This window comes from Anguilla rostrata, chromosome 14 (assembly GCF_018555375.3).
Source record: "Anguilla rostrata isolate EN2019 chromosome 14, ASM1855537v3, whole genome shotgun sequence".
Taxonomy (NCBI): Eukaryota; Metazoa; Chordata; class Actinopteri; order Anguilliformes; family Anguillidae; genus Anguilla; species Anguilla rostrata.
In genome coordinates, this window is record NC_057946.1 from 16,620,593 (window position 1) to 16,639,920 (window position 19,328).

General features: G+C 38.6%; 1 protein-coding gene across 4 annotated transcripts in view; it reads left to right on the forward strand.

The window, feature by feature from the left end:
• Window positions 1-19,328, forward strand: part of LOC135239253 (disabled homolog 2-interacting protein-like) — a 247,700-nt gene that overhangs the window by 15,535 nt on the left and 212,837 nt on the right. For all 4 annotated transcript variants that reach the window (XM_064307789.1, XM_064307787.1, XM_064307788.1 and 1 more), the window contains exon 4: window positions 14,825-14,946. In XM_064307789.1, the coding sequence (XP_064163859.1) occupies window positions 14,825-14,946 (122 nt within the window). The remainder of the gene's footprint in view (window positions 1-14,824; window positions 14,947-19,328) is intronic.

The window sequence follows — 19,328 nt, forward strand, 5'->3', positions numbered from 1 at the left end:
ATGTACGACTGAATGAGTGTGTGAAATTAGCATTTTCCTTTTTTATGTAGCTGTTTTTGTGTGTCAGTAACCGTGTAATCGCTAGGCTACAGTGTGCAGCATTAGTGATTCATCTTATCAGCCACTTTTCTTTTTTCACATTGCTTATGACGGACCAATAATTAGGCCTGAGATTTGGTGCTTATGTTGCAGGGGCTAGAGGAAGAAGGAGGAGGAGTATGAGCATGGATTTAGGATAAGCCCCTTTGAGTTTGTGGTTGGTGCGCTATATAGATGGGCATTGGGATGCTGTGGGATAAACATGAAAAGTGGATGGTGAAAAGTAGATTCTCAGGCATCTCCTGCATCTGTTATGTAACATTTCAACATTACAAGGTTGCAGGTTTTTTTGAGGGAATTTACCCTCAACAGTCTTGACTCTGAGAGCGAGTGATATGTGACAGAACAATGGCCATGGATTCAGTGAACATTTCTTGTTAACTGTAACTCAGGATTAATTGTAGGCCTAATTGTTAAGTTTTTGTTCAGCGAACACAAAAGTCATCTGTCCAAACTTTGCTTGTGAAGAAAAAAAAATGATCTTCTGCATTTATTTTTTAAGTAAACGTTCAGGAAAAATGTTAGTGAATTTGGCCTAATATTTATGAAGTCAGTTTTGTAGGAAAATGCAAAAAAATGCAATGTCAGTAAGGTTCCAGGTTTGTAATTTTAACTCCACAGTTTACCAGTTTTATAATCAATGGGAATGATGTGTTATAGTATATAAAATTATATAAAGTATATAAATATAAAATGAATTTTAACCAAAGGCAGGAGTATTGAAAAACATGCAAAGCTGTCTGTGTTACCTCATCACAGTAAACCAGGATCGCTCCAACAAACTTTGATCTGACTTCATCAGAGAAAATTGCCTCTGTAGTAGAATACCTACCCAGGTGTAAATTTCAGAAAGCTGACCACAGTGGCCTTTGGGTTCAAATCAATGGTGCTAGCTTTGGCGATCACAATATTTTCATCCCGGGGAGGACTCTCTCTACTAATTTGGCCTTCGTGATGGATTAGCAATGACAGGATTTTCAGTAGAGCGGTTTTTAATCAGGGAATATGCGAAGTGCTGTCAGATTCTCTCTCACTCTGACATCTGCTCACAGTGGAATGGAGCTGTGCATGCACAGACAATGTGCCAGTCTAGGCACTTTAATCTACTGTTCAGAGGATAGGGAAAGGCAGGAAGCGTCATCAAGAATTTATCGCATCAGGTTATCGCAAGAATACCTTGTGTGGCGGCATGGTAATTTGGGGGTGGAAGCAGTAGAATAACGTGTAAAACGTGTAAAACTCTCCAGTATATAGAAAAGACAGCATAGTCTACCAATCACAAGCACTGAGCTTAAACATCTCAGTATGATTGGCTTTGAAACCAGTCTTTGACACAGTCATGTTCTATAAAAGAAGTGTTGTTTGAATAATGGGTTGAATAATTTGAACTGGACTATTACTGGGAACTCTGGGCCATCTGTTCCACTGGCTGTCCCTATGATTGCTGTGTGAGTGTGCCTCTACACCACAGAAAGTTTCCCCATCTGTCATTTTACCATAAACTCAATCTGAATCTTACCTCATTCTGCTGCAAGACTAAAGGGTTTCTGTTCTGGAGAAAATACTAGTATGTACTGAAATAGTTGAACTGATGGTATATGATAACTGGTTATGTGCACTGGGAGGTGGGTTAATGGAACAGTAACTCAGTAAATTCATGGATGGATTGACACTGGAAGCATACATTGATGGCAAAATAATCTCAATGAATACTGAAATTTGTTTTATAGTGAAATGGCATTTTCATCAGTGATAATTGCATAGTGTTGTGCAGACTGACTAGGATTCTTTGGTGGACTACAGACTGGTTGTTTATATGAGCTGGATTTCCGGAAATGCATTTCAGAGGAAAATGCTGAAGAATTTTAATTAACTGTATATTTGTGAGCTTGCTCAGCTAATTTGCATTTTCAAGTAATTTTTCATTGACACTGGAGATGTCAGTGTGCTGATATTACTAACACGTTTGCTGTCTGGCATGTATATCAAGCCCGCAACCACAAGTCATGACTGGTTTTCTCTGCCAAGAGCATCAGAACAGTGTATCTGTGCAAACACAAGCTATTTTAAGGCCTGGCTTGATGGGGGCACTTAGTCCTTGATTTCACAAGTTTCCTGCCCTAATAAAAAACAATAACGGAATTGGGGAATTGAATTGTCTCCTTAATGAGTTCCTATAATTTCACTTCACAGACAATGTCTGTTCTCATAATGTCTGCACGTTGTTAGAATGTCATCATGTAGCATGAGAGCAGAAGAATTCCAGATTGATAAATGCAAAGGGATTAATAGTAATGGTCACAGTAACACAATGTAAAAATAAATAAATTAATTAATGGTAATGAAAGGGTGAACATTTTCTTACCAAAAATAACAAGCATCTAACAACCTGTACCACGTAGGTATGTTTGTGTTATGCTGTGGTTATGAAATATGGTACTTGGGCACTGCTATAATGAACCCCCAAATACCAAGCTTGTGCGGTAAAAAAAACTCACAGTGGGACTCCCTAAGTCATATTCAAAATCGTGAATATTAGCGCAGCCTTCTTGATTTATTTGTCTTTCATCAATATCAGTGTTTGGGTAAGGATTATTTCTCTTAGTAGTCCCATCATCTTTTTGATCTGATGCTGGAAATAACATGGGATAAATATGGATATTTGCTGAACAAGTGATGTAAATTTTTCCTGACAAACTTCATTGCAAAGTGAGCTTTTGCAAACCTTTACAAGCCTTGTCATGCATATATGTGTATATACACTTTATCAATGTTGGAATTTGCTTTTTTAAGTTTTCTCGTTTCATTTCAGTATTCATGACCACCTAAAATCCTACTCTGAGATACTTGTGATAACAGGGTTATCTGCTATTGGAATTTTGTCCTTATGGTAGGATATAGAATGATTCGATTTGTTTGAATTACAAGGCATTTGCCTTATTTTACATTGACGCCATTTAATCTCTCCTAATCTAATAAATATGTATGGGAATTAGCTATATAGCTAATATATATAGCTGTATTAGCTATATGAAAATACACTCAAATATACACCTGAATGAAGTTATTTGCATATTCTCTTCCCAATTGTTAGATCAGCATCCTGTTTATATTGCAGATAATGTAATATCCAGGTGCATTATAGCTCTGCTTTTTGTCCTCATGATAAAATAACGGGGATCATCATTTATGCGCCGCTGTCATAGGGGCAGTGGTGTGATTTAATGCACATATTTAATTCAGTGCCTTGTGCTATGACTGGTGCCGTGTTACCATATTTAACCCTGCTACACCAGGGCATTAAATGAGCTGTATGTAAAGAAGCAGCATGGCAGAATGCAGTCTTATCTGTTCACTTCCCCAACTGGGAAAATTGATGAAATTTTTAGCAAGGGATGTTGAATATTTACAGTGGGTACTTCAGGAGGTTGAGACACACGCATGCACTCATGCGCAGATACATGCACATGTGTACACACGCATACATATGCACATGCATATACATACACACTTATACATGCAGATATGTATTGACACACGGACACACACTTATGCATGAGCATGTATATAAATACATGCACATGCACACACATATACACGTTGTATAAACTCTCTCACACACACACACACGGCACACACGCACGGACGTAAATACGGCGCACAGGCAGAATAGCAAAGACTGTGAGAGTGTGAGCACAGGCTTAGCATTCTGCCGGCACAGCAAGGTTATGTGGAGGGGAAGGAAGAGTAATGGCTGAGCCCTGAATGTGTAACTGTGCACTAAAGGTGATTGCTTTCTCCCTCTCCTCCCTCCCTGCCTCATTCCCTCTCCCTCGCTCGCTCAGTCCTCTGCTGTTGATTTCTTTAATATGTGTTAAACAGCTAGCGTTCAGTGTATCATGCGTGCGGGCGCAGGCTAATATTGCCCCGGTAATAAAACGGGCATCACTTGGCTGTCATCACGGCTCCAGAACGACATTCACTTTGCTGCTCTGGCGCCTTCATTAAAACACACACGCGCTCACACGCACACACATGCACACAATACACATACATGCAAGGACCCTGGAAGGAAATGCAGAAGCAGGACAGCATGTCTTCTGATTCCATGACAGGTAAATAGCCTCTGTTTTTCCCCTCTACTTTCATCATTTTCCTTTCCTCTCTCTGTTTGTGTGTGTGTCCGTGAAGCGCAAGCCTTTGAGGAGCACTGTAATCTAAGCCGTTGGTCCAGGGAAGGAGAGCGAGTTCAGTTTTGTTGCACAACAAAACGGACTACCGTGCAGCAGGGCGGATTAACTGACTGACCGTAAAATAAATTGCTCCCTGCAAACCTACTTGCATGGCCTGCATTCATCAGTTTGTTGTGTTTTCTATATGCTTTTTGTGTGATTTGTATTTTGCAAAGGAAATCATTTACTTAATCAAGTTTCATGTAGGAGCATTTGCTCTTGGGAGCATTTGAAAACCTTGCTAGCAACCTGCACATTAAAAGAGAATGTGCAAAAAATCCAAAGTAAATGCTATTCTCATTGCTTGTTGAAAGTGGGTTTATAGGTTGCCTGTGGGTATGCTGTTAAATGTCTTGCAGCATCCCAGCTGAATTATACCAGGCAGTACTTGCACTACATGGACAGACAAATGGACATTGAAATGTCAATTACACACAAAATCTGGTTGCAGTTCATAATAGGAATGCATTGTGGTTTCTACTGTAATTCCTTGTGGAATGTTTTTCTGTTTCCATTATGTTAAAGTTAGTTTTCTTGGAGTGGAAAACCAGCTGTAAGCAGACTCTTGAGCATATTCTTCTGTGGTAAAGGATTATCATCTTAATGAAAAGCTGGCTAATTATCCCATGGCTATCTTAGCACTAAGAGCTACTTAGTGGAGTAGTACTGTCTTCATATATTTCACATAGTATCAACATGGGATGATAATTTGGTAACTGTGAAGCTGCATTAAAAATGAATATATTTGGTTTTAGCCAACATAGGAGCAGACCCTGATGTCTTAGAGAATGCTAATTGATTTGTTTGACAGTCATTTTAGGGATATCTCTGTGTTGGCAAAATCTCCTGTATTACCTATCATGTATTTTAGCTATCCAGCTGTCTTTGAAACACGTCTACAAATAATACTCAAATCACAGTTAATTAGGCAGTAAATATCCATTGGGATAGCAATTTTACTTAACTATGTTTTTATGAGAAGTACTATGTGGAATATTCTTTTCAATTTTAAAGATTATTATTAAATTGTTTAAGACCTAAAGTATTTTTAGCACTGTGAATACTTTTCATTGTGAATACTTTTTAATTAAATATTAATTGATGCTAATTCATGTTTAATAACATGAGTAACCAATTTTCTTGTGTTTTTGACAGCTTCTAATTTTCCTGTTTGTTTGAAAGTGATTTATTTTATAATCAGGCAAGTGCAGAATTTTCTGGGGAGCAGCTGCTCTCCAAATCCAATGGATACTGTACCATACCATCTACAGTTGTAATTTCAATTAATTTTGCAATACAGTGTGTTAATTTCATTTCTGCTAATTACTAACTTACTAATCCTTGATACATGCTTTGGATTCGGTCATGCATATTGCAAAGAGACTAGCGACAGCACTTGAGATCTGTTGAAATTTCCTTAATAATTCCTTAATAATTTTCTTTATAAATTTCCTTCCTGACAATGTTTAATATTTGACAAACGGAACTGGAGTAAACACAAAAGACATTTTTTAAATTATTGATTCGTTTATTTCATGATAAACACTCATATAAAATATAATTGCCCCCTTAAACTTAATAACTAATTGCACCACCTTTAGCAGCAATAACTGCAACCAAATGCTTCCTATAATTTGATATCAGTCTTTCAAATCACTGTGGAGGAATTTTAGCCTGCTGTATTTTGCAAAACAGCTTTAATTCAGACAAATTGGTAGGTTTTGCTCATTTCAGGTCCTGCCACAACATCTCTATTGGGTTCAAGTCAGGACTTTGACTAGGCCACTCCAAAACTTTAATTTAGTTTCTTTTCAGGCTTTCTGATGTGGGCTTGCTTTTGTATTATGGATCATTGCCTTGCTGCATCACCCAGTTACGTTTCAGCTTCAGCTCAGACAGGTGACTGGACATTCTCCTTAAGAATTTTCTGGTTCCAGTCAGAATTCATGGTTCCTTCAATAATGGCAAGATGAGTTGTTGCTGCGCCCTTTCAGCACTCTTGGGACTCTTCACCACTGTTCCAAGGGTTCTCCATTCAGAGATAATGGCTCTCACTGTGTTTCAGTGGAGTCCCAGAGCTTTTGAAATGGCTTTGTAACTCTTTCCAGATATACTGTATTTCAACAACTTTTTTCTCATTTCTTCTGGAATTTCCTTTGATAGAAACATAGTGTTCTCGTAGAAAATTTGACTACTTGACTCTGATGGTAAGGTTCAATATAAATGAGGTTTAGATTCAAAAGGGCTGGCTGCAATCAAGCCTGGCTGTGTTCAATCAGCTGTATCTAATTTTCAGTTATAATTTGGTTAATTAATTGATTTAGTAACTAAGGGGAACATTACATTTTCACATGGGTGATATAAGGGTTTGATAACTTTTTTTAATTCAATAAATGAACAAATTTTTAAAAAAATGTTTCACTTTGTCTAATATTACATTTTGTATAAAGATCGGAAACCACTGAGTATAACAAATATACAGTAATAGAAAAAATCAGGAAGAGGTAAATAGTTATGTTATGTTATGTAATAGTCAGTTATTTGACATTTAAATACTGGAATTGGCATCATGGGGACTTATGTCTATCATAATAAAGCACATTCTTTTCACCTTGAATATGACAAACAGTAGCTAGATTCAAACCATTACTGGGTACCTGTCTGTTTTGACTCTACTACTCTCAGGTCACAGGCCTTGCTGCTCTCTGAGCTCACTGCAGGGTAGTGTCTGCAAAACTTGGTATTTCGCATCCACAACATCCTGGGGCAGTGATGTGGGGCATGTCTGTGTCATCCAATATTGATTTTAAGATCTTCCTCCTGACCTGCAATGCCATATATAGTCAGGTCCCATCAGGCAGTACTAACCTTGAATCCTTAACCTCTTTTTCTCTTAACATCATTTTTGCACACCCTCACCAAACTATTGTCCATAGTTTATTCACTTTGCTGGTAGCATAGTTTTGGATTTCTGATATAAAATTTACATTTATGATGTGGTGAAATGCCAAAAACTATGCTTTTTCTTCTACGCCCTATGTAGCATGAATCTGTAGTGAAATTGAATCCACCTGCTAATATATCATAAGTGCATTTTTATTTTATTGTTTCACCATTGTGTGATTTCAGCATCTGTGTTTTATGTAACCGATGGATCAATTTGCAATTGCTTGTTTATTGACTTTAGGAAAAAAAAAATTAAAAGTCACATAAAATGAAAATGGAATAAACAGTGTTACAGTATCCCCTAAACCCTTAATAGCTGTACTTTTTCACAACTGTAATTGCAGTAAATTAACTTGACTTGATTATTCATACAGCTATATTAATTACAAAATGAATGGGGACCCAAGGACCTCCATTTGAACCAAAACATAATGAACATAATAAATTAATGGCTTTAATAAATTATTTTTTCTCAAGCTTATCATGAAAAAGTGTTGTTTTCACTTTTTTCCCCCAATTATTTTAAAAGTCATAAATTTTAAATGCTGGCTCAGAGAGAATGATTAGAAATAAAATGAAAGTTCTGACTGTAGCTGTCTCTATCTGACCTGGGGTGTAATATTTTGCTTAGTAAGTACAATTGTAGTTGCAAACAGTGGATTGAACTGGTTGATTGTTTGATGATGAAGAATCAGATCCCCCCGTTTTGATTGGCTGCTTTTATACTGTGTGGAATGGAGAAGTGTCACGTTGGAGAAACAGAGTAGATAGGCCCCAGAAAATATGTTTATAATGCTGCATTAGGTATTCCTTTGACCAGTCAACTTGTGTGCATATGATTTTTGTGAGATGAGCTGTGCTTACTGCTAGTCATGTACTTAGAGTGTACTATACCAGGAAAAGTTGATAATGAGTTGAAAGTGATGTACTCCCTTTAAATTGTGTCTACCTAGGGATGCTGTGCGAAAGTAGCATATAATTAAATAATACATCAAACTTGAATACGACATAATTACCATTTTGCTATAATTGACACATAAACCTAAAAATAATGAGAAACATTTAGTACAAGAATTTCTGCATGTTTGAATGAGTTGCTGTGCTTCCAAGAGCAGTTCTTCTGCCATCAGTATATGAAAAAAACCATAGTTTCTCATTTTCTACTCTCTTTGAAATCTTAATGGCATGTGTCCATTAGGAATATAGATAAAATAAGAATGTCTGTGTGTAGTGTGTGTAGTTATTGAATTCAAAATAAACTTTCTGTGGAGCTATCTGTTTGCTACTAGGCATGTTGGAGAAACAAAGACTTGGTGATAGCTAATGGGCTTAGAGCCTCAAGTCTCTGCAGGTGCAATGGCAATTCAAGCAAACTGTGTTTGTGTCACCCTGGCCTGTCGATGTGTAGGTGGAGCAAAGAGGTGCTCCCAGCCTGCACCAGTCTGGCAGCTGGTTTGTAGGTCAAGGACCTCTTTGTGACGATACATATCATCTTTTTTCACGATTTATTGAAGCGTCAAAAGTTTGGTTTTTTGCCTGCTTGACTAACATAAATTCAGCAGAAATAAAATGCTTCTTTATCAACAAGAACAAGGTTTCAAACATTTCCTTCTGCCTATGATACACATCTCCAGGGGCACTGGAGTCAACTGGATCGCACACTTGCATGAGAAAATGTATTTTATGCTGCTTATTGTTTTGGTGGTTGGTAATTAAAATGCATAGACACTGCTGACCACTGAACTGCTCAACATTCCTCTCTGTATAATGCAGGCTGTTTGTTGGACACAACCCTGATCCTCAGTGATTTCTTGCCTGGGCACAGTGGAATGGTCGCTGCGAGGGCAGAGAGACTGAAATACATGACCCATTGTTCTCCCTTACTCTCTGTGACAGGGGAGTGAGTGCTGCACACTGTGCTGTGGAATGACTTGCCTTGTTATGAAATGTCTGATAGTTTTGTCCAGGAGCAAGAAGTGGGGATTCTCTTTATGACACGCTGTCTGCTCTTTGGCTCACTGAAGAGAAAAGCCACGGCCAAATGTGCATTAAGGAGCTATTTTTGTTCTGTTAAAGAGGAGACTGATTTGAGAAAATGGCATATGTGGAAAAATAATTGAATAAAATCACTGAGCTCTAATGTTGCTTGGGAGGCAGTTCCTTGTAACTAATTAAAACCTCATCATCTATTGTCTACCCTTCCACTCACATACTAATAATTAAAAACTACCAGTAAATGTTTGCTACCAGATTGCATTTGATTAGTGTATCAAACATGGGGAAAAAACTTTTTCTGCTGGTATGTCACATTTTTCCATTACTGTCTGGATTCACATCAGGGAACTAATATTAATATTTCTCATAGATGCTCTTTCTAATCTGGACACTTCAGATGCACATTATCCTTTTGCTGAATATGACACAATGTATATCTGCCTTAGGAGACAAATATCAGAAATATGAGTTCTGCAGCACAAGGTCATGAATCGAAAAGCAGGTCAGTCCTGATTTCTGTGTGAGAGTTATGTATAAACAGGGTGAGTGATATAGTGCGAGGAAAATAGAGCACACACAAACCCTTCTTCCTGAACATATGGTTGTCTGGTGATAAGGAGTCATGTGTGGCAGGTCCATAAAGTAATCTTCTGTTTGATGTGGTCAGGTTGGGATTGGAGATGCAGCTGAAAATGAGTTGGAATGGTTTTGCATTTTCAAGAATATGGATTTTGGAGTTTAAGCTTGTGAATTTAAGACTAGAACTGATTTTGAGGTGCTGCCATTGCTCATTTTAATTTTATCCACACATTTGCCCTGATTTACAGACCCATGCTGTTTTGTCCCAATAGCATGTTTTATCCTCTAAGTGTGTCAGACATTTTTTTTTACACGGCTGCATAATTTGGGGTAGTCTATTTGACAGTTTGACTCAATACATATGGAATGGGCTGAACTACATTATAGTTTAGTGTAAATACTGGGGGGGAAAGAATTAGGTTTCTTTTAAGCACTATAGAGACTAACACCCCTTTTCTGTTACTCATTGGCTAAAGGGAGCCAGAAATCTTTTGAAAAACACCTGTAAAAAGGAGTATCGATCAATTTCTTTATCGCTCGTCCTGTTCATTCTGTCAGAGCATTGATTTTGTTCTTTTTTGGTGACTTTGTAGGGCTTTAAAGTTTCTGTCTCCACACAAATAAAGCCAGCATAATTAAAACCTTCAACATAAAAACTGCAGTGCTCATAAATCAGGAAAACCCCATTGTATATGTCTTACCTCTTGTGAAACCGAAGTAAACTAAATGTTGACATTCATTTGAATAGTATTGATGTTTTTTCAACCAATAACTGCAGCGATGAGAATCTGTGCTGATGAGTGCAAATCTTACTGGGACGGCTCTTATCTGTGTCATTCCAACTGCCTACATACCCTTTGCTATGGTTACCTTTTTATCTTATTACTTCCCGCACATGACATAGGAAATTGACAGTGGAAATATAAATACACTGTCATCAGGGTTGGCTGATAATGGCATAAACCAATGTAAGGTTTACCCTTGTTATGGCTTACATGCTGCACATTAGATACCTTATACTCAGAGCAATCCAGTCATCTCATTTTCTAAGGCTTATTATGGATATTAAAATATTTTAAATTAATGTAAATACAATTATTTTGTGTAATATGTCTTTTAAAATGTTATTTTAATCTTAATATATCTTTTTGTTGTCTGTATTAATGCATAGGCCATCAGACGTTTCACCTTTGAAATCTACTTGACCCAATACCATATTTAATATATTTCCTTTTGCATTTAGGAAAGGGAAGGAATCTGAAATCAGTTCCTTTCTATTCAGTGTATATACCTGCTAAACCGAAGCTTTGCAGGTTTTATATCAGAAGACTATTAAAGACAAATTCCTCCTGTGTACAAAGCCTCCACCCTCACCCATGGCCCCAGTGCGGCCCACTCCACACCACAGTTGCAGTTAAGCATTATTGATTGGGCCGTGTTCTGGTCCATTATGTAACATTGCATTGCCTTGGCCTTCCCTCTATATTTCCCCTTCTGGGAGCTGGAAATAAAATTATCCCCACTTTGGGTTGAGTCCCAGCATGTCAGAAGAAGAAAAATGAAGGAACCTTTGTCAGCAGTTCCTCAGTGGTTCCTCCATACGACTGAGTCTGGAAAGTAGGCTATAGCATATAACAACATGTGGTGTAATATATAGTAGTTTATCAAAAAAGAGCTTGCTTCTAATATCTGTGGAGTTGATTTGAACAGGAGTGTAACGTGAAATGCTGGCTGCTGTGCAAATGCCGTCTCTGTGGGGCCCGCGTCCCAAATCAAACTTTCTAGTCCAGGCCTTTTGAGCCCCCCTCCCCCCACCTGCCTGTCAGTTTCAAATTCCCCCAACTATGACAGCTGAAAAAAGCTGACTGTGAACTGAAATCAGTGATGAACATCCTTTAAATACATGCTGAATTAGAAGCATGACATTGAACAGCTAACTAGTAAATTGGCAGAGATAATCCTTTTTCAGGCATAAGAGCGCTGTAATTAAAATAGATGCTTTGTCAGCTCAACTTTGCCATGAAGTATATACTTTTTATAGTAACTTAATTTTGTACTTTATCTCTGAATATGATGGAAATGATAACTGTGGGAGAATCTATCCTTTAGCTCTGTGGCCTACCAGGTTACATGTAAGGCTTTTTTAAATGCCTAAATGGAATGGAAATTATTACAGTGTAATTGCCATTATAATTTGGGTGCATTAGCACATGCACATTCCTGTATGCATTCCAGTTTATACATTTCAGGTACTATATAGCTATACATATAGCTTGCTAGTTAGATGTGGCCAGTGTGAGGGATTTTGCCCCCTCATTGGTTTATAACTCTCTGGTAAAGACATTTCTTGATTATGAATGTCAGAGTAGGTATTCTAGCATATGACTCCAAAGTTGAATACTTGAACTACAATAATTCACTCTCATTCACTCACAAGAGGGAATATGGTCTCATCATGACATCATCAAGCTAATTTAAAAATGACCCGCAAATGAAAAATTTTGAATGGGTAAAACTTACTGGTGATTGTGAATTGGAACATAACCCAAGTAGTTCACATTTCTGTTTCATATATTTTTTCTTGGTTTTTCATAATCTTCGGCACATCGATTTCCAGTCTTGGTGATAATTTGTTTCCAGCAGGTCAGTAAGCTTTGATTTCTGAGACCGGCTTGATTTAGTGCACTGCTAAACTGTGGGGGTATTTACGAGGCTATTCATAACCCAGAGACTGATTTGTGTGTATTATTATTTTCCCTCTCCAATGTAATAGATTCTGAAAAGCTTACAGGTCATGTGATCCGGTGACAGGCAGATTTTCAAATTAGCTTTGAGTTCTATTCTATTTAATGGAACAGCGGCTCACTCTGGAACCAAAGCTCAGTTTTTGAGCCCCTGCGTTCACTCAAACCTTGCGGCTTCAGTCCAGCCAGTGAGAGGCTTACGATTCTGTCTGTGATGGATCTGGCGTCTTCACAGATCCCTGTGGAAGGGCCACTGTACCTGGCCACAAGCGTGCTGTGATCAAAGAGACAGCACAGACAGGCGGAACGATTAAGGAGCAAATCCAGTCTGCTTTCCCTGCTTTTCTTCATGTATCTGAAACACCCACTGGAAGAAGCAGCCAGTCACTCTGATGCAATTTGTGCATGTATGTGTGCTGCTTAGGGATGCACAGATTTTCTAGTACGTGGAGACTTGTTGCCAAGAAGCCTGCCTATTTTAAAAGATAGCTGTCAGTGCTTTGCTCATCTGACTTTTCTGGCCTATTTTCACTGAGCAAAGCTTTTCAAAAATGAAACTGCGAAACCTCTGGTGTACAGAGAAACATTTGGTTGCCATATAGGAAATACAGCACTGTCCATAATTCTGCATCTCTTAAGCTACTCTCATACTGTTTGTTCAGGCTTTATGTTCATTTATGTGTGGTGGAACAAACTCCCCGTCCCTCTTCGAACCTCCCCCTCACTACCCATCTTCCGTCGTGGCCTGAAGACTCATCTCTTCAGACTATACCTGGACTAACTACCACCACGCTGTATATTTCACTCTAAATCCACCACCCCCCCCCTTTTCATGACACTTGTTACATGTTGCCCCATCCCAGCACTTTTTGGTAATTTGTATTGGTCCTAATACTGTAGCTTATTCTTCTGCCTAGTTGGCTTTGCAGAGGTTAGGTCAGAATAGTGTTCGCTGTGTGAACTAAACTGTGTTCTTGGCTAGAAATAGCTGTACAAATTAAGTATTGTATCTTATTGTTTAAACCTGTGTTTAGTAGTCGTCTATGACCATGAAATGCACTTTTTGTATGTCGCTTTGGATAAAAGCGTCTGCCAAATAAATGTAATGTAACGTAATGTAATGTTTAAACATGGCTGCATGTTTACACAAATGTCCCATTTAAAGCTTTATATACTGGGTAACTGGGTCATTTTACACATCAGTCAAGGCAGGAAGGCAGTTTTGAGATGCAAATGAAAAAAATATATAATTATTTCATACATTCATGTGGTTAAGTATCATCTACTTTCATATTTAATAGTAACAACTCAGTTCACCTCTGAAAAATGAATTCAATTCAAATGCAATTCACATCAAGACATTATGAATACAGCAATTGTACTTTATCAGACACTTGACATGGAAAATATTGTAGTGGCGCAGATTCCAGAAGGCTGAAATTATGGAAGCAAACAGAAATGTGAGGTTGTCATTCAGGTGTTTTTATGGCTCTCTCAAGGTTCTTGTTATCCAGGACCACCATTCCCCGATTCACTACAGAAATAAGAGGCAAATTCCTCTTTTAAATTTGAGATAATTATTTGGCTAAGTATTTCAGCATGTATAAAATCTAGATGGTTCTCTCCTCTCGCTGTTTACCAAGTGTATGCTTCCTGTACCTGGCTGTCCACTCCCTCCTAAATCTAATGGCACGACTTCCCTCAATAATCAGATCAGAAAATGATTTGCATAGGATGATGATTCCGTTCAGCACTTTGAACACTGCAAACATGTCTGTTGCTCTTAATGAGAGCTTTTATTACCCAGTTCAAAAACATACTACCTTCCTTTTCTTCATGTTCATTTTGAAAACTCTGACCTCTAATGGGAAACCTTGTACACATTGCATTTAAATATGTTAGTTACAAAGTTATGCATGGCATTTTAAAATGTTTTAACCATGAATGGAAAAGATATGCAGTAATCTACTTTTAAAAATATGCCAATGTATTATTCAAGAGATGATTCAATGTTACTGTTTCGAAATGCATTTTGTTGCATATCCTTGTTTTGTAGCCTACTGTAAGCACTATCATCCCTATGCTCTACCAGTTCCTTGTGACAGGTTATAGCAAGATATAGTTTTTGACAGTTTTTTTATAAACATTTTTTTGAATATTTAATTGATGCATTATGTCCTCTCATTCACAAATATGTTTTTTATTATTTCCTGTCTTTTAATGTTGCAGACATGAAGAGCCACCCAACCCACTGGATCTCCTGTGGTCACCCATTTGCTGAGCGAACGGTATGGAACCCCAAGTTCTGCGTAGTTACTGACTGTCAGCTGCTTTTACTGGACAAAGAAGAGGTATTTACCCCCAAATGGTCTGCATTAGGCTTGGCTGTGTCCTGGATGTCACGGTGTGCTGGTGAAGTGGAGGTGGGGTGTTGGGGACTTGAGACGTTGTATTGCAGAGCTGAAATCTCCTTCAGAAAGTGTGACCGCTCCCACTAGTCACCATTAGTGAGCAAAGGGGAACAACAGCCACAACCCATGAATCAAAAGCTGGCAGAACTCATGTTTATGTTTCCATTGCATTATTTCTTGCAGACCTTCTCGGGCCCATGGCCTGGCCCAACCAGGCACAACAATTATCCGCTCATAGTTTTAACAGCATACAAAGTATTTATTGCTTATCTATATGCTAATATATGTGCTCATAGTTAAAACAATGGTGGATTGTTGGTTTGCTAGGCTACTCGGGACTGAACCAACTGTACCTTTCACTTTTAGATGATGCCTGGCATGGGGACAGGTGTGGCCACACTGCTCCCAGTCCTTTTTCCTCTCCACCTGTGTTTCCATGTTCCACTTGCATTGTTTTTATTGGGCCAGACAGAAAACACATTGTAATTGCTCCTGGAACCAGAAGTCCATGGTTTAGCCTTGCATCAGTACTGAAGGCAGGGGCAGCAGAGGCTACTAAGGGCTTGTGTCAGTGGCCACTAACATCACAATGTATTGTAGTCGCGAGGCTGCATTTCTGTAAGTTCTTGGCAGAAACAGAGCTGAGACAAAACAGCTTACATGTTTTCAGGTCTTTCCTCTGTCGGGGATGATGATATTTTATTTGTACAGCATTACGTTGCACTGCATTACGCTTGAAGCTACCTTTGGCTGCTCTCTTTGGCTTCTCTCAGGTTACTGTGGTGTTCACCTACATGACATGCCTGTTTGTGAGGGCTCAGTGTCAGTCCCTAGGAGTTAATGGCAGTGGACATGAACTAATCTGAGGTCTGAATAATCCCCTACTGTTTTATTTCCTGAAAATATTCTTTTTTTTTCACTTCCTCTCCCTTTTCCCCTACCTCTTTTTTGATCTTTCTCTCTATCAGTTTCTTCCTCTCCATTTCTCATTCCTTCTCTTACTCTGTCTTCTCCTGTTCTGCTGTTCTTTTGTCTTCCTTTGCTTTATTTCCCTTCCTTTTATTCCTCACAAAGAGCCTTTTTTATTATTTATTTTTTAAGGTAGTGAAACAAATCTACCATCAGAGCGTTCCTTGTGCTGTAGTTTATCATAGTGACAGATTGGTGCACAGCTCCCATCTGGAACACACAAATGTCTTTTTTTCTATTTTCACTTCACTTGAAAATATGTAATGCAGCTTACCGTACATTGTATCCGTGCGTTGGGTAAAATAAATTTTTATTCTTTTTCACCAAATCCTTGAGGAATTACAAAACTATGGATATAATGTTTTGTAGCAAAAAAATATTTGCCCTGTTTGGTGTTGCTAACAAATGGCAATATAGAATAAACCAAAGTATGTGTGTATACACTCCTGTCTGTGTGTTCCTTTGCGGATCCACACGTCTGCACCCGTTCTCTGGACCTGCCAGTCTGCTGTAATTGCATTTGGAGAGAGAGCACATTTGACTGAGTGTGAGAGGGAAAGGCTGTGATTGAGTGCTGTCCCTGTAAGGTGTAAGCTTGCTTACTTCCATGCGTATACAGCGATGTGAGACACAATGCTTCATTCACACTTTGTCACTCCATGTCTGATTTTCTTAAATATAGGCATACATTTTGTGTGGGGAAAGGTCAGCTTGGTTGCTGAAGTGTTTAGTTTGTTGTTGATTAGCTGAATTTAGTCTTCAGATGCCCTTCATATAAATGGAGGATGGGAGTTCAAGTAAATTGAAAGTTACTGCTGAGATGGAAAACCTGCATTAGAATATTCCAGGAATTCCCTGCTCTCATTTTATAAGGCGAGAGCTGGACACTGGCGAATAGTTTACTAATCAATTGTTTGATATTGGCACAACAAAGGAAAGATATTAGTGTGTACATCCAGCCCAAGTTGGGTTCAGGTGCAGGATAAAAAATGTAAACTCCAAGAAGAAAAAGATATTAGCACAACACTATTAAGAGCTCCCGGGAATTTATTGAAATAACAACACAACGCTGGGTTGCAAAAACCTTCATCAGGCAATGAACATGCTGGATGAAGGTCTCTACGACCAAAACTTTGCATTGTTAATTCAATAAATTCTTGGGAGCTTTTAATTTCGGTGTGCGGATATCTTTTCATTTATGACATAGGTGCTGCTACTACATTTGTATCTCACCTTCCTATTTTTCCACCCCAAGGCATGTAGGGAAAATATATGATATATCATTTGTAGTTTACCCACCACAGTGAAGCGTGACTTTGTAAGAAAACAAGACATTAACTTGGATACGTCTCCTGTGCAGCTGCAAGTGATTGTAGGAAATTAGGCTGTGAAAAAAAATCATTCTGAGCTCCCCGGCAACCTGACAGCCTTTCTACCTGAAAAAAGATGCAATTCACCCACACAGCAGAATACCCAACCTGGTCTTTTTAAAAATACGCCACTAAAGGACAGCAAGCGGAATTTACCATTTTTGGGATTTACGTGAGAAAAATCCACAATGCCCAAAAAAAGAATTTGTGTCAGAAGTTTTCCTAATGAAGATTTGTGACTATGGGTGTGCAGTGGTAGATGCAAGAGCTTTGAATCTGTTGCTGACATTTTTCTAGCTTTGCCCCCATGGATTTTTATTAATGTAGCATACTCCCATATCAACAGCAAATTGCATGACATTTCCTCGGAAAATTGGTATAAAATATAATGCGATGTTTACTTATTCATAAAATTGTATTCAAATGATAGTGTAGCATTAGAGGCTACATGTTTTGGCCTGTGTGAAAATGGTGGCCATAGTCAGTGTAGCTTATGAATTTGGACAAACAAATGAATGCATAAAAACCTTGAAATTATGTTTTGTTGGGTATGGCCACAGGCAAAAGAATCAAGCCTGGTAAATATTTTAAGTAATGGATGAATAGGTGAATACTGAGAAGGTGTAATTGTGTGACAAACAGATTTGGTCGCTGTATCAGTTGGGGTGATGAATAGCATTTTACATAGGCTTACATATACTGTGACCAATAAGTGTCTTAAGTCTGAGTGAAATCAGTTATTGCTTTCAAAAATTGCATGTGTAGGAGAAAAATAAAACCAGGATCAAAACATTTGGCTTTTAGCTTCCAGAAAAGAATGAGTTTGTCATAAGGGCTCAATTTTAATGATGAAAACAAAACATCACTGTGTCATAAAATAGTATTGATTAATGTGAGTCATATTGATATGCATGTCTAGGACAGTTTAGTGTCAGGGTAGTTAACTTTATAAGAAACCTTATGAACAACCTGGGTGGGAGGGTTAGGGTTGATGGTCAAGGAGAGAATGTGTTGGGTTGTGGAGTGAGACACTAGAAAGGGGCGGTGTAGTTATTGTGAATCATTTTCTCCCTGGAGCTGAAGTTGAAAGTAAAACCAGTGAAATGAGTTTGCTATAGACGGGGGAGCTTCACTTCACTTGACCAGTCTGTTAGAACCAGAGACTTTTACATTTCGGCAGCAAGTGGCTGGCGGTAAATAGATGTTAAGGGGAAGCATATCAGAATAGATGCATTGCAGCAGAGCGGAAAGGTGGGATGGCCGTGCAGTCCAGGGACCGGGGCAGATCAATAAAGACTGAGCGTCCCTTTGATGCTTACGCAGAGGGTAATATCAGTGCAACCTGACGAGTGAAGAACCGTGAGGAGAATAACACAGGGAGGACAATAAAAAAGTTATGGGCACCATTAGCATAGCAGTACAGAATGAAAGCATTATAAAAATCTAATCAGTTCTATATTACAGTGTGTATTAAATGAGAACCAAATTACACAAGAACCACAGAATTAAACTACACAAGAACCACAATTCATACACTTTGATGTTAAAAAGCTGAAGTTACACATGAAACAGAACAAACAAATAAAATCCAAATGCCCTCCCCCCACCCTCCTTTTGCATTACCGTTGTCTGCTCATAAGCCTGCTGCCAGTAGTACAGTTTAAAGTGTGTGCTTGTAAAACTTGGCCCATGTCTATGTGATACTTAGCTTTGCCTTTGATGGTAAGAAGCGCAGCACTGTCTCATGGACAAGATATAATTCATTTTTAGCCCAGCGAGTGTACATGCCACAGAGACGGCGCCGTCCCTGTCTGCTGGTCCTGTCTTCTCACAGGCAGGCAGAGTGGTACAGGGTGGCGTTGTTTTTAATGACAGTCGCATTGAGAGGCTGACAGCTGCCAAGGAAGCATGGCCCCTGCATTTGCGCTGTCTTATCTCTCGCTCGGAGCAGCTGGCTAAAGCCCATGTTATAAACCTCCAGCC